Genomic DNA, 11,370 nt, shown 5'->3' on the forward strand with positions numbered 1-11,370 from the left:
AGCCCCTTTGTGACTCAAGAGTGTGGATGCTCTGGGCAGGGTCCAGGGAGAGATGTTGACCAGCTCACCTGGTGGCCAGTTCAAAGTGTACCCACAGCCCCATCCCACCCGACGAGGCTTCCAGATCCCATCCTAGAGGGGGTCTTATTTGCACAGCATCAAGGTAGCTGCTGCCACAGCAGATTCCAAGTTCCATCCTGATTTCTCTGGCTGCCTCTCTTCTCTGAAGCATCTCATTATAAATCATGGTTTTGTTTTGTTTTTATAGAATATATGCCTCTGTTCCTGCATGCATCATGACCCATCCAATGTAGACATTTGGGTTCAGAAGTATAATAGAGCCCATGAAGTGACCCAAGAGATCACGTAATAGAAACAGTGCTTCTCAAAACAATTAAAAATATTTTTTTAAATCTTCATTCAAAGACATTTTTTTTCATTGCTTTATAGGGAGGAGATAGGGAAGGAGAGAGAGAGAGAAAGAGAGAGAGAGAGAGAGAGAGAGAGAGAGAGAGAGAGAGAGAGAGAGAGAGAGAGAGAGAGAGATTGGTAATCTACTGCACCAGGGCATGATGAAACCTGCAAACCAGGCACATGCCCCCAACTGGGACTCGAACCTGCAGCCCTTAAGTACCAAAAAATACTTTGTGAGACTGATTCTTCAGAAATCCACTTATAAAAATAGAATGTTTACCCTCATCCTCACTGGTGGCTTATCATTCTGGCTCCAGAGCGGCTTGGAAACTACTGTCCAGCCCAGTGGTTCTCAAAGTGTGATTCCCAGACCAACAGCATGAACAGTGGGAATATGTTAGAAAGGCAAAATATCAGGATTGTGAATGTGAGATAGAAATTTCTATCAGAAATTCTGGGCCTGGGCTCAGCCATTGGTGTTAACAAGCCCTCTTGGTGACTGACGTGTGCTCCAGTTTGAGAGCCACTGGCCCACACCATTCCTTCTCCAGTGGAGGATGTGCAGCTGCTCCAGGTCACTAGGCTGTTGCTGATGGAGCTGGTGCAAGAGCTTGAGTCCACCAGGTGGACCCCATAAGCACCGCTGGGGCTAGACCTTGTGCTGTGCATCTCTGCTGAGCACAGAGCTCTGCATACACGAGGAGCCCACCCAGCAAACCTGGGGTGGAGGAAGCCGTCACCTGCATTTTGCCAGGCTGTTGCTCCTTCTTCTTGTCCCCAGTAACTGCAATTGTTGCAAAGTACTGGATGACACGCTTGGTGTTCACCGTCTTCCCCGCACCAGATTCTCCGCTGTTGGTTTAAAAGTAAGTGACATGAAGGAGTGGAAAGGGTGGCGCTGGCTCCAAGTCATCATGGTGCAAACACAGGTTACTCACGTGATGAGAATAGACTGGTTGTCTCGATCTAGAAAGACATAGGGAAGCAAAACAAAATACATAAACAATACAAACAGAGAGTATACAAGTCGGGCAACATTGGGGGTGGTTAGAGTTTGGCTTTGCCATGAACTAGAAGTGTGATGATCTGGACATGTGTAAACTTCTTTGAGATAATTTGTGCAGATTTCCCAAACGGGTCATATGGGCAGCGTGGGAAGTGAACAGTGAGTGCCACAATTCAATTAAGACTTGGGAGGCTTGTGTTCACAGATCTTAATTATTCAATGGCACTTTCTCATCTCCCTTTTTAACAAAGGAAGTCTCAGACTCAGAGCTGTGAGGAGCCACATCTTTGAATTAGAATTTGTGGGCACTGATGGGTTGACATCGCATTTTTCTTTTACCTTTACCTTCCACTTGTGGAAAGTGATGGTTTTCCATTGACAATCGTGTTATGGGTTTGAACTGTGTCTCTCCCTCCTCCCCAACTCATCTGGTGAAGTCCTAACCCCCACTAGCTCAGGATCTGAGCTTATTTGGAAATTGGGTCATTGTAGATGCAATTAGTTAAGGTGAGGTTACACTGAGAGTAGGTGGATGCTTAATCCAATATGACAGGTGTCCTTATTTAAAAAAAAAGGAAATTTGGGGACAGATGCACACAGGGAGAACGCCACGTGGACAGGAAGGCAGAGATCAGGGTAGCACTTCTACAAGCCAAGGAGCACAGACTATTGCCAACAAGCCACCCGAAGCTCCAGGAGCGTCATGGAGTACATCCCCCTCAGCCCTCAAGAGGAGCCAACTCTGCTTACACCTTGATCTCAGGCTTCCAGCCCCCAGAGCAATGTATCTCTATTGCTGGCCCCAAGTCTGTGGTACTTTATTACAGCATCCCCTAGGAAGCTATTACAAGTGGTAATAATAATCCTCCTTAGCTTTAGTCAATTTGAAGAAGAATATTAAGCATGCAGAAACGACTAGGATTGTGAATGTGACTTGGGAATGCCTGGAGTTTGGACAGCATAGTAGTAGAAGACTTTTAAGTGTCATCAGATCCCAGATGCTTGCTTCTACTTGTATCTGCACCACAGCAAGGCAGGTAAGAGTTGGACAGACAGAAGTGACATTAGGCATGACGGTGTGATGGTGTTGCCACATCTCTATTTCTTGTGCCATTCTGGAAGTTTAGTGAAGAGAAAGAGGAGCTTGAAATTGGGAGGAAGACGGGAGAAGGGTCATTGCTGTGCCCCTTTCTCCAACTTTGCATCCCTACATGGCTACCAGTATAGTCTCTCTTTCATGTATGGCCATGTTGGGGGTCCTTAGGAGGTGGGAGCAGGGCTCCTCCTTGTGTCTCACATTACCCCAGAAAAGGCTGTGTTTGTGGAAGATACTGCACCCTGGCTTCCCATCATGCAATCATCTGTTTCCTAAGGTCACTTTGGAAAGTGACCATTCAGATGACAGAGGCCTGTGAAGGGCTCAAATAATGAACTATATGTTTTTAATAAAAAATATATTTTTTTAATGTGGGTTTGAAGAAAGTACTCACCAGTCAGCATGAACTGATAGGCATTGTCAGAGATGGAGAAGATGTGGGGTGGGGCCTCCTGGCGCTTTTTGCCTCGGTAGGCAGCCACCACCTCCGGGTTATACACCGGCAGCCACTTGTAGGGGTTGACAGTGACACAGAAGAGGCCCGAGTAGGTCTGAGAAAATCAGAAAACGCAGCATGTGGATCATGTTTTTACTCCGAGAGAGAAACAACAAACAGATGTGGAAGGGCGCTCACGTAGATCATCCAGGCTGCGTAGCGCTCTTTGAGGTTGTACAGCACAGCAGGCTCATGCAGATGGGTCATCATGGCCATGTCCTCGATCTTGTCAAATTTGGGAGGGTTCATGGGGAAGACCTGGTCACTGTTCAGCGTGAGTGTCTGGATATTGAGAGGAAGAACAACAATGAGAGTGGAGCGGATGACTCATACCCCAATCTGCAGGTATGGAGGAAGCAGTGAGAGACTGCAGTGCCTTTCCAGGCCCAGAGTTGATCCACAAATAACTCCTTGATTAACCTAAGTCTGGTCAAAATGCATAATCAATTCATGTTTGCAGTCCCCAGTTAGCATGCTATTCAATGTGTCAGGAGCAGGTTCCAGGTGTGCAGAGCAATAGAGTCCTTCAGCCCTCGGGATCCAGGTAGGACTCAGGATGGCGGGGGCCAGGGCAGTGGCCTCTGTTTACCCCATTTGCTGTGAGTGCTGAGGTGAGACAAAGGTTGGAAGGTTGGAAAGAACTACTGCAATGTACTCTGTGCGTCTCCACCTCAGTACATCCACTCACATGGTCTCTTTGTCTGGAATGTCTATTGAAATGATGTCTAGAAAGTCTCCAAGTTCAGCTCAAGTACCATCTCTCCATAACGTGTTTCCTCTCTCTCCTGTCTTTTCAAAGGCTTTTGTAATTTTTTAAAATCCTCACCCAAGGCTATGCCTATTGATTTTTATAGAGAGGGGAAGGGAGAAAAGACATTGATGTGAGAAACATCTATCAGTTGTCTCCCATACACACCCTGACAAGGGATTGAACCCACAATCATTTTGGTGCATGAGATTATGCTCCAACCCACGGAGTCACCAGGGCTAGGCTAGGCCTTCACAAAGTTTGCACCTCTGCTCCAGTAGTTAAAGCCTTTGGACTTGCAGCATAGTCCAAGACTGAACAGTGTTTTGAGAGTATAACTTAATTTTCTCTTTTCTGTGTTTTTCCCTCCTTTCTCCCCCATTCAAGCGAGCCACTCGCTCTGCACTCCATTACAAGGGAAAGACATAAAATAGGGCAGAAAAGAGCCTCTAAGGCTTTCTGGCTTTTGTTTCCCAAAAGCCTAAGTAGCTAGAAGAAAGTTGAAGTTCTTACTAAAACAAGAAAAGAAAGGGGATTCATTGGCATAGATCAAATCTCATGAAGAAAGAAGACAATTCCACTCCCCTACCCTCTGCCCTCAATGAGTACAGGAAACAGGTCATTGTCTCACTAATAGAAAGATGTGGACAGGAAACCGGGAAGGCTGGTCAACCTTAATTGCTCTAATCACTCACTGTTTAGTTGAAACATTATTAGCTGAAGCAGCCTCCACCTCTGTTGTCTTATGTAAATTTCTGTTATTGGAGTTTGCTGCCTAAGGGTTATGGGTGTATCCCATTGTCTCAATAAAAGGGATAGCAAGGCCAGAGCGGTGTGTAGTCCTCCCACTAGAGGTGTGCTCCCGCCCGGCAGCCAACATTCCCAAATTAATACTTTTCCTAGTCTCTTTTCATTTGTGTGCTGCCTTTTTCAGAACCTAAACCCTGAACCGGAACCCTGAGCCACGCAGGACGTGAAAGGGGTTCCTACAAATGAGAGAGACACCCAAGGGAGCACAAGTGGGGATGGAACGTCTGTGAATCTCAAGGTTCAGGCTCTGGGACTTGTTTCTTTTCAGATCCTTCAGGGAGGCAGTGAGGCCCCAGTGTGGTTCTGGATAAGGCTGTGAAAATGTGGCATAAGCTTTGAAGAAAATTTATTTTTTAAATTATAATTTCCCAGTGAAAAGAGGTTGAAATTAGATATTAAGTTTAATAATTAAAGAAAAACAAGATCTGTCTGGTGTCCGAGTTTGTGGCCTGAGATTGAAAGTTGGGAAGGCAGGTGCTGAGATTTGATTACATTTGGAAAAAGACGCTGTAGCCTAGAGGTGGTGGGCTGAATTGAATGGTGCACTATAATTCCCTACATTAAACGAGGTATCGCCTCTGGAGCTTCCTCTGTAAGTCACTCTGGAACCTAAGGAGCTCTATTTGCTCAGCCCACTCAGCAGCAATCAGCACCAATTTCTTTCTTCAATAATCCAAGCTCTTCCACCCTCACCTCCAAAGCAAACATCACAAGAACTCGCAAAGCCCAAGACCTCAGAGAACGAAAGAAGCAGGAGCAAAGGTGTGTGCAGTGGCAACTTCTCTCGCTGTTTCCCTGCAGGATGGATAAATGCCACATTCCCAGGGACCCGCATGCAATTTCCAACAGTCCTCCCCCAGGAAAATGAGAATGCCCTGATGATATCAAGGACATCTGAGACCAGCACTTACCCGGTCATCCAGGGTCTTGACCGTGACTTTGTCATCTTCTCTGCTCTGAATCATACCTTTCACGTATAATTCCTTATCGTCCACCGCAAAGCAGGCTTTCTTGGAATCAAACGGGCGGTTCTGTGCTTCAATCCGCTCCTTCTCTGGTTTCCGCAGGTAAGGAGCAGCTTCTCCAAAGACGGCCATTTCTGCATCAGTGCTCATGGCTGCAGGGGGCTGGGAAGGCAGAGGGGCACTCTGAGTCTGGAGTCTGGTGGGGGAGGGTAGCTGAATCTGAAGGGCCCCCACTGGTATTTCCATTCATACAGAGTGCCAGATCACAAGGTCCCCCGGGTCCTGGGGAGTCTGGGAATCGGGGTGAATGAGCACAGGGGATATTTTACTCTAAAAGAAAAGTTTGAGGAGCTGTGTTTATTTCTGAGTGTTAGGGTTGGGAATCTCTCTTAGGTCAGCTCTGTGCTTGGAATTGTGAACCAGTTAGAGGACGTCAGAGAGAGTCCAATAAAGGAGGCCTTCCTTAATTAAGCATCACGCTTGAGCCTTGGTATTTTGGTGTCATCACCAAACCTGAAGGGAGTCTGAAAAGAATTAGAGGAAAGGTGAAATTCCTAGTAGAAACTTCAGACAACCGAGTACCATGGTCAGCAAACTGCGGCCGAGAGCCACACGTGGCTCTTTGGCCTCTTGAGTGTGGCTGTTACACAAAATACCATGGCCTGGGCAAGTCTATTTTGAAGAAGTGGCATTAGAAGAAGTTTAAGTTTAAAAAATTTGGCTCTCAAAAGTGTTGATATTTAGCTCTGTTGACTAATGAGTTTGCGGACCACTGGCCTGTGGAAAGAATGAGTTGCACAGCCAGTATTGCTGCACGTGTGTAGCTAATTACAGGCAACAGGGGAGGGGAGGCACTGTGACCCAGTGCAATGGCTCCACGTTTTCACATGCACCAAATTACCTGCAGGACTTGTTAAGACATAGGTTCTAGGCCTCAACCCAAGAGTTTTTTATTCACCAGGTTCCGGAGGGGCCTGAGAACCTGCATTTCCATAGGTTCCCAAGCAGTACTGATGCTGTCTGGCCAGGGACCACATGCTGAGAACTGGCGGCTGGGAGCCTCCTCCTGCGAGTGTGGTCCTTCCCAGCGTGGCCGGGAAGCTGGTTAGAAATTCAGAACCCCAGACTCACCCCAGGCTACAGAATCAGAATCTGCCTTTTAACAAGGTCTCCAGATGATATCCACGCATTGCAGAGCTCAGAGCACTGGGCCTAGTGCTGTGGTCTTCAAACTTTGGGTGTGTGTAGCGGTGCCCGGCTGTGATAGTGTTTAATTAGATGAATAGCTGCCTTGCAACTCACTGCCAGTGCGTGAGTGTGTGTGTGTGTGTGTGTGTGTGTGTGTGTGTGGTATTAAATGTCTCTCTCCCCAACCTCCCACTCATCCTTCCTGTCACTCCCTCTCTCCAAATCATCTCCATTCATTCTCCCTTCTCTAAAACGTGGCTTAAGAGGTCAGAGCACTGAAAATATACAAACATAGTCTCGACCAAAAGTTAATAAAGGGATATTTTCTATAAATTTGACTTGGGATCCTTTTTCTTTTTTCTTCCCCCAAATGATTTTCCTCGGGCTTGTTTTGACACCATGTGTGTATTTTCATGGGTATCTTGCTGTTAGCATTTCGAATGAAGTTTAATTTCCTAAAGTACAAATTTTTTAGATGTAATTTACTCGCAGGATATTTTTCCTGACATGATATTCTTCCAATGTCACCCCTTTTTTAATTTAAATAATAGGAGGCTTTTGGAAATTTTATAATGTAGTCTTGATAGCCTTTACATTTTAATTATTTGCACTATGAATGCTTTAGGTTCATTACATGTTATGCAATTTTATCATGAGACGCTCTGTCAATAAGAAAGAGCAGAGATCAACCAAAGGACTTGTGTGCATGCATATGGGCCTAGCCAGTGGCCATGGACATTAAGGGGGTGGGGGCATATTTGGGGAGGAGTTTAGGATGGGAATGGAGGGATGAGAACAATTATGTGATACCATAATCAATAAAATTAAAAAAAAAAAAAAAAAAGTCAGAGCACTGAATTCGGTCAAACCTTGCAATGTCTCCAGCCCCCTGTCCATTTCCATTTAAAACACAGAAGAAAGCCGCCCTAGGGCATCTCCAAGGTCCCTGCTGGTTGTGGGCTTTCTGATTCCTTGTCCTCTTCTGCATACTGACCATAAAAGGAGGTACATTTTATGCCCACCCACCCATGTGTCCCTTAAGAAAAGTTTACTTTTTTTGAACAAGGCCTTTCAGGTTCCCTATTAAAAGAGGGAAGTTGAACATCTTGTGGTCCTCCCTCGGCCGCCCCCCTCCAATCTTACCCTTTTTGAAAGGGCTCCTCAGGGTAACTGTGCTTCAGTACCCTTCCTGGCCCCACCTGCTTATCTCCAGCTTTATCCGGATGCATTGTATTTTAGTTCTACTTCTGCCAGTGGCTCTGTGGGAAGTGTGTGAGTCGAGCTTGCACAGTAAGAGACCAGACTTCAGGGCAGCCCCACAATGAGGTCCCTGCCTGCAGCCCTCACGCTGGTTGGCATTTTCTCAGTTACTACCCGTGGGAAGAGGGAGAATTCACCCACCCAGCTTTCCCCTCTCTGAAGGGGTCACTAGCATTGTGGTTTAAATGGGGTTCTCAAACTTTGTGTTCTCAGAACCCCTCACACTCTTAAAAAGAACACAACCAGCTTTGCCTCATGTGGGTCATAGCAACTGATCTTGACTATATTAGAAATTAAAAGGGAGAAAATTTAAAAACATTAATTTATTTAAAATTACTATGTCATCTATTATGTTTACATACATAACATGTTTCTATGAACAGGACTATTTTCCCAAACTGAAAAAAAAAAAATTAATGAGAATAGCATTGTTTTCTTTCTTTCTTTCTTTTTTTTTTTTACCGTCCGCTATATAAAAGACAGCTAGATTTTCATGTCTGCTTCTGTATTCAGTCTGTTGCTATTTTTGTTGTTGTTGTTATTGTTATTGTTGAAGTAATTATAAAAAATCAGCCTTGGTCAGGTCATAGTAACTCAGTTAATTGAAGCCTAGTCCACTACACCCAAAAAGGTTGTGGGTTCGATCCCTGGTGGGGGTGTGTGCGGGAGGCAATTGATCAATGTTAATCTCTCACATCTATGCTCCTCTCTCTCTCTCTCTCTCTCTCTCTCTCTCTCTCTCTCTCTCTCTCTTTCTCTCTCTATCCTGTCCTTACCTTTTCTAAAACAAAAAGAAAAGAAAAAAAGAAAAATCGTCCTTACACAGTTATGTAATTTGAAATTAAATACACAATTTTGTACTCTATTACATTAAAATTCATTGATTTGTATTAAGCTTTGAATGGATCATTTTCCTATGTAGAAACATCATATATTTGTCATTTGAAAAATATTGCTTCACTGTAGAAATTTCTAATGTTGACACATTTCATTATAGAATATAAAGCAATCACAATCAATAATATCAGCACTGACTTCATTAGACATTCTTCAAATATTAGGAAGTTGTAAAGCTAGTGGTGACAGATAAATGTTTTCCAAAATTCAAGTTTTTGTTTGAAAACTCAAATAAATCATTAGTAACACACACTGTCAGTATTTTTCTTTCAAAGTGGCAAGCATACTTTGTTGCATTTTGAGAAAATATCTGCTAAGTAGCCACGTCTTAGTAACTATAGTCTCTCCACTCATCATTTTTTCAAGTAAGAATTGTGCTTTATAAATACACTAGAGGCCTGGTGCATGAAATGCATGCACTCTGGGTCAGGGGAGGGGGGTCCCTCTCGCAGTCCTTGAGCCCTTGGGGGATGTCTGACTGATGGCTTAGGCTGCCTCGGAGGTGGGAGAGGCTCCCTCCATCGCTGCTGCACTCACCAGCCATGAGCCCAGCTTCTGACTGAACAGCACTCCTCCTGTGGAGCACACTGACCACCCAGGGGCAGCTCCTGCATTGAACATCTGCCCCCCTGGTGACCAGTTGTCCCACTGTTCAGTCGATTTGCAATTAGCCTTTTATTATATAGGATTGGTGATTGCATCCTACAACTCAAACATCTGAGCATGTGCTTTACCTTGGGACCACCACCCACCTCTGGTGTGTGTGCAGCAGGAGTACCTTATCTCATTATATAGAAAGTTATAAAGATGGGTGTGCAAGAATTGACATATAGAGCTGACCCTTGAGCAACAAGGGGATTGTGAGTACCAACCCCCAGGAAATAAAATATCCGCAGATAACTTTGACTCCCCCAAAACTTAATTACTACTAGCCTACTGTGGACCAGAAGGCTATTAGTAATTATATATGATATACTGTATTCTTACAATAAAGTACACTAGAAAAAAATATTACGAAAATCATAAGGAAGAGAAAATGCATTTTTTAAAAATCCGCATATAAGTGGACCTGCCTAGTTCATACTGTATTGTTCAAAGATCAACTGTAATAAAATCAATACATTTTACTGCTTGCTACAAAATTTAAGTCCTTTTTAAATGACACTGGCTTATTTAAATTAAATACTTTTTCTCAGTGCCAGTGTGTGACAAGACTAGTAGTACAGTTGGGTGTTGTACCTTCAGCTATAATAACCAGATGTCTACCCTTCCTGGCTTTTGCCTGATTAGGTCAACATGGTGAAAAAAGGTGACTAGTGTCTGGGTAAATGCTATGAAGTGTTTTGACCTCATGTATCTCCTGAGCAGTTCTTCGTGCTCTCCAAGGATCAACAGGCCACACTTTGAGAACAGTTGCAGTTTAGCATGAGGGAATCTTGTTAGGTTACAGGTTTAGAACCTTTTATTATTTACCTTGACTTAATGTTAAGCAGGGTAATCAAAGAGTTGGAAGATGATCTATATCAAAGCTATCTGTGGTTGGGACCTAGGAATCTGAAGTTTTCCCAAGGGCCTCAATCACAGTGATGTTTGGCAACCCCTGGTTTAAAGTATTATTTTGCTTTCCTAAAGCCTTTCTTTTCAAAACCACGGTCCTATTGGTCATATACAACATCATTTTATGTAAATGCTCTTTAATTTTAATAATTATATGTTTATTTCAAAGCCTATTACTTTACTTATCAAAATCTAAGATGACATCGAGTATAAAATAGACAATGTTGTGTTCCAGAAGTAAAGGATAAAAAAAAATCGCAGCTAATTACAACAGTCCTTCCATTGATTATAAGGTGCATATAAAGTTCAGAGATAAAACTTTTTTAATGTGAAGAAAATTAAAATAGATAAAATAGGCAATATAGGCTTCCCATCCTGAGAGTGTGCTATATGTGTTATACTGTTGGTAAAAGACAGTTTTTTTTTTTCTAACTTTACTGTGCATGTACATCCAACTCAGAGTTTTGTTGAAATAATATTCTGACTCACCAGGTATTGGGTAAGTGTTTGAACTTGTGAATACCTAACAAATGTCTAGCAGATGCTGGTACTCCACTTTCATAGCAAGCAACAAATCTAAGGAAAAAAGGAATCAGTGTAATAAAAAATACTAAGTGAATTAATAACACTGGTGTTAAGATGGATTCTGCAAATTTTGCAATGATAATATTAGAAGAAAGCCTGAAGTTTGGGAAAGACTACAGTAGCTCGTGGTCAAACTGTATTTTTAGGCATCCTAGAAAATCTTTCCACCTGGGTTTCAAGTCACTACCAGTTTTGAGGTGGAAATATTTTCTCCTTTCACTCATGACTCCAACAGTGACTCGGAATCTTTTATCTTTTCTTTTTTTAATCTTCACCTGAAAATATGTTTTAATTGGTTTTAGAGAGAAAAGCAGAGAGAGGATAAGAGAAAGAGAGAAATATCGATAG

At 43.4% G+C, this 11,370-nt stretch overlaps 1 protein-coding gene across 1 annotated transcript in view; it reads right to left on the reverse strand.

The window, feature by feature from the left end:
- Positions 1-5,685, reverse strand: part of LOC311610856 (myosin-13) — a gene marked incomplete at both ends in the record, with an annotated part of 47,456 nt that extends 41,771 nt beyond the window's left edge. The window contains 5 exons of the mRNA XM_084862366.1: positions 1,155-1,266; positions 1,353-1,380; positions 2,911-3,067; positions 3,151-3,294; positions 5,482-5,685. Coding sequence (XP_084718492.1) covers positions 1,155-1,266; positions 1,353-1,380; positions 2,911-3,067; positions 3,151-3,294; positions 5,482-5,685 — 645 coding nt within the window. The remainder of the gene's footprint in view (positions 1-1,154; positions 1,267-1,352; positions 1,381-2,910; positions 3,068-3,150; positions 3,295-5,481) is intronic.
- Positions 5,686-11,370: the final 5,685 nt, after the last annotated feature.

Source organism: Pipistrellus hanaki (genome assembly GCF_964339955.1).
Source record: "Pipistrellus hanaki genome assembly, chromosome: 16".
Taxonomy (NCBI): domain Eukaryota; kingdom Metazoa; phylum Chordata; class Mammalia; order Chiroptera; family Vespertilionidae; genus Pipistrellus; species Pipistrellus hanaki.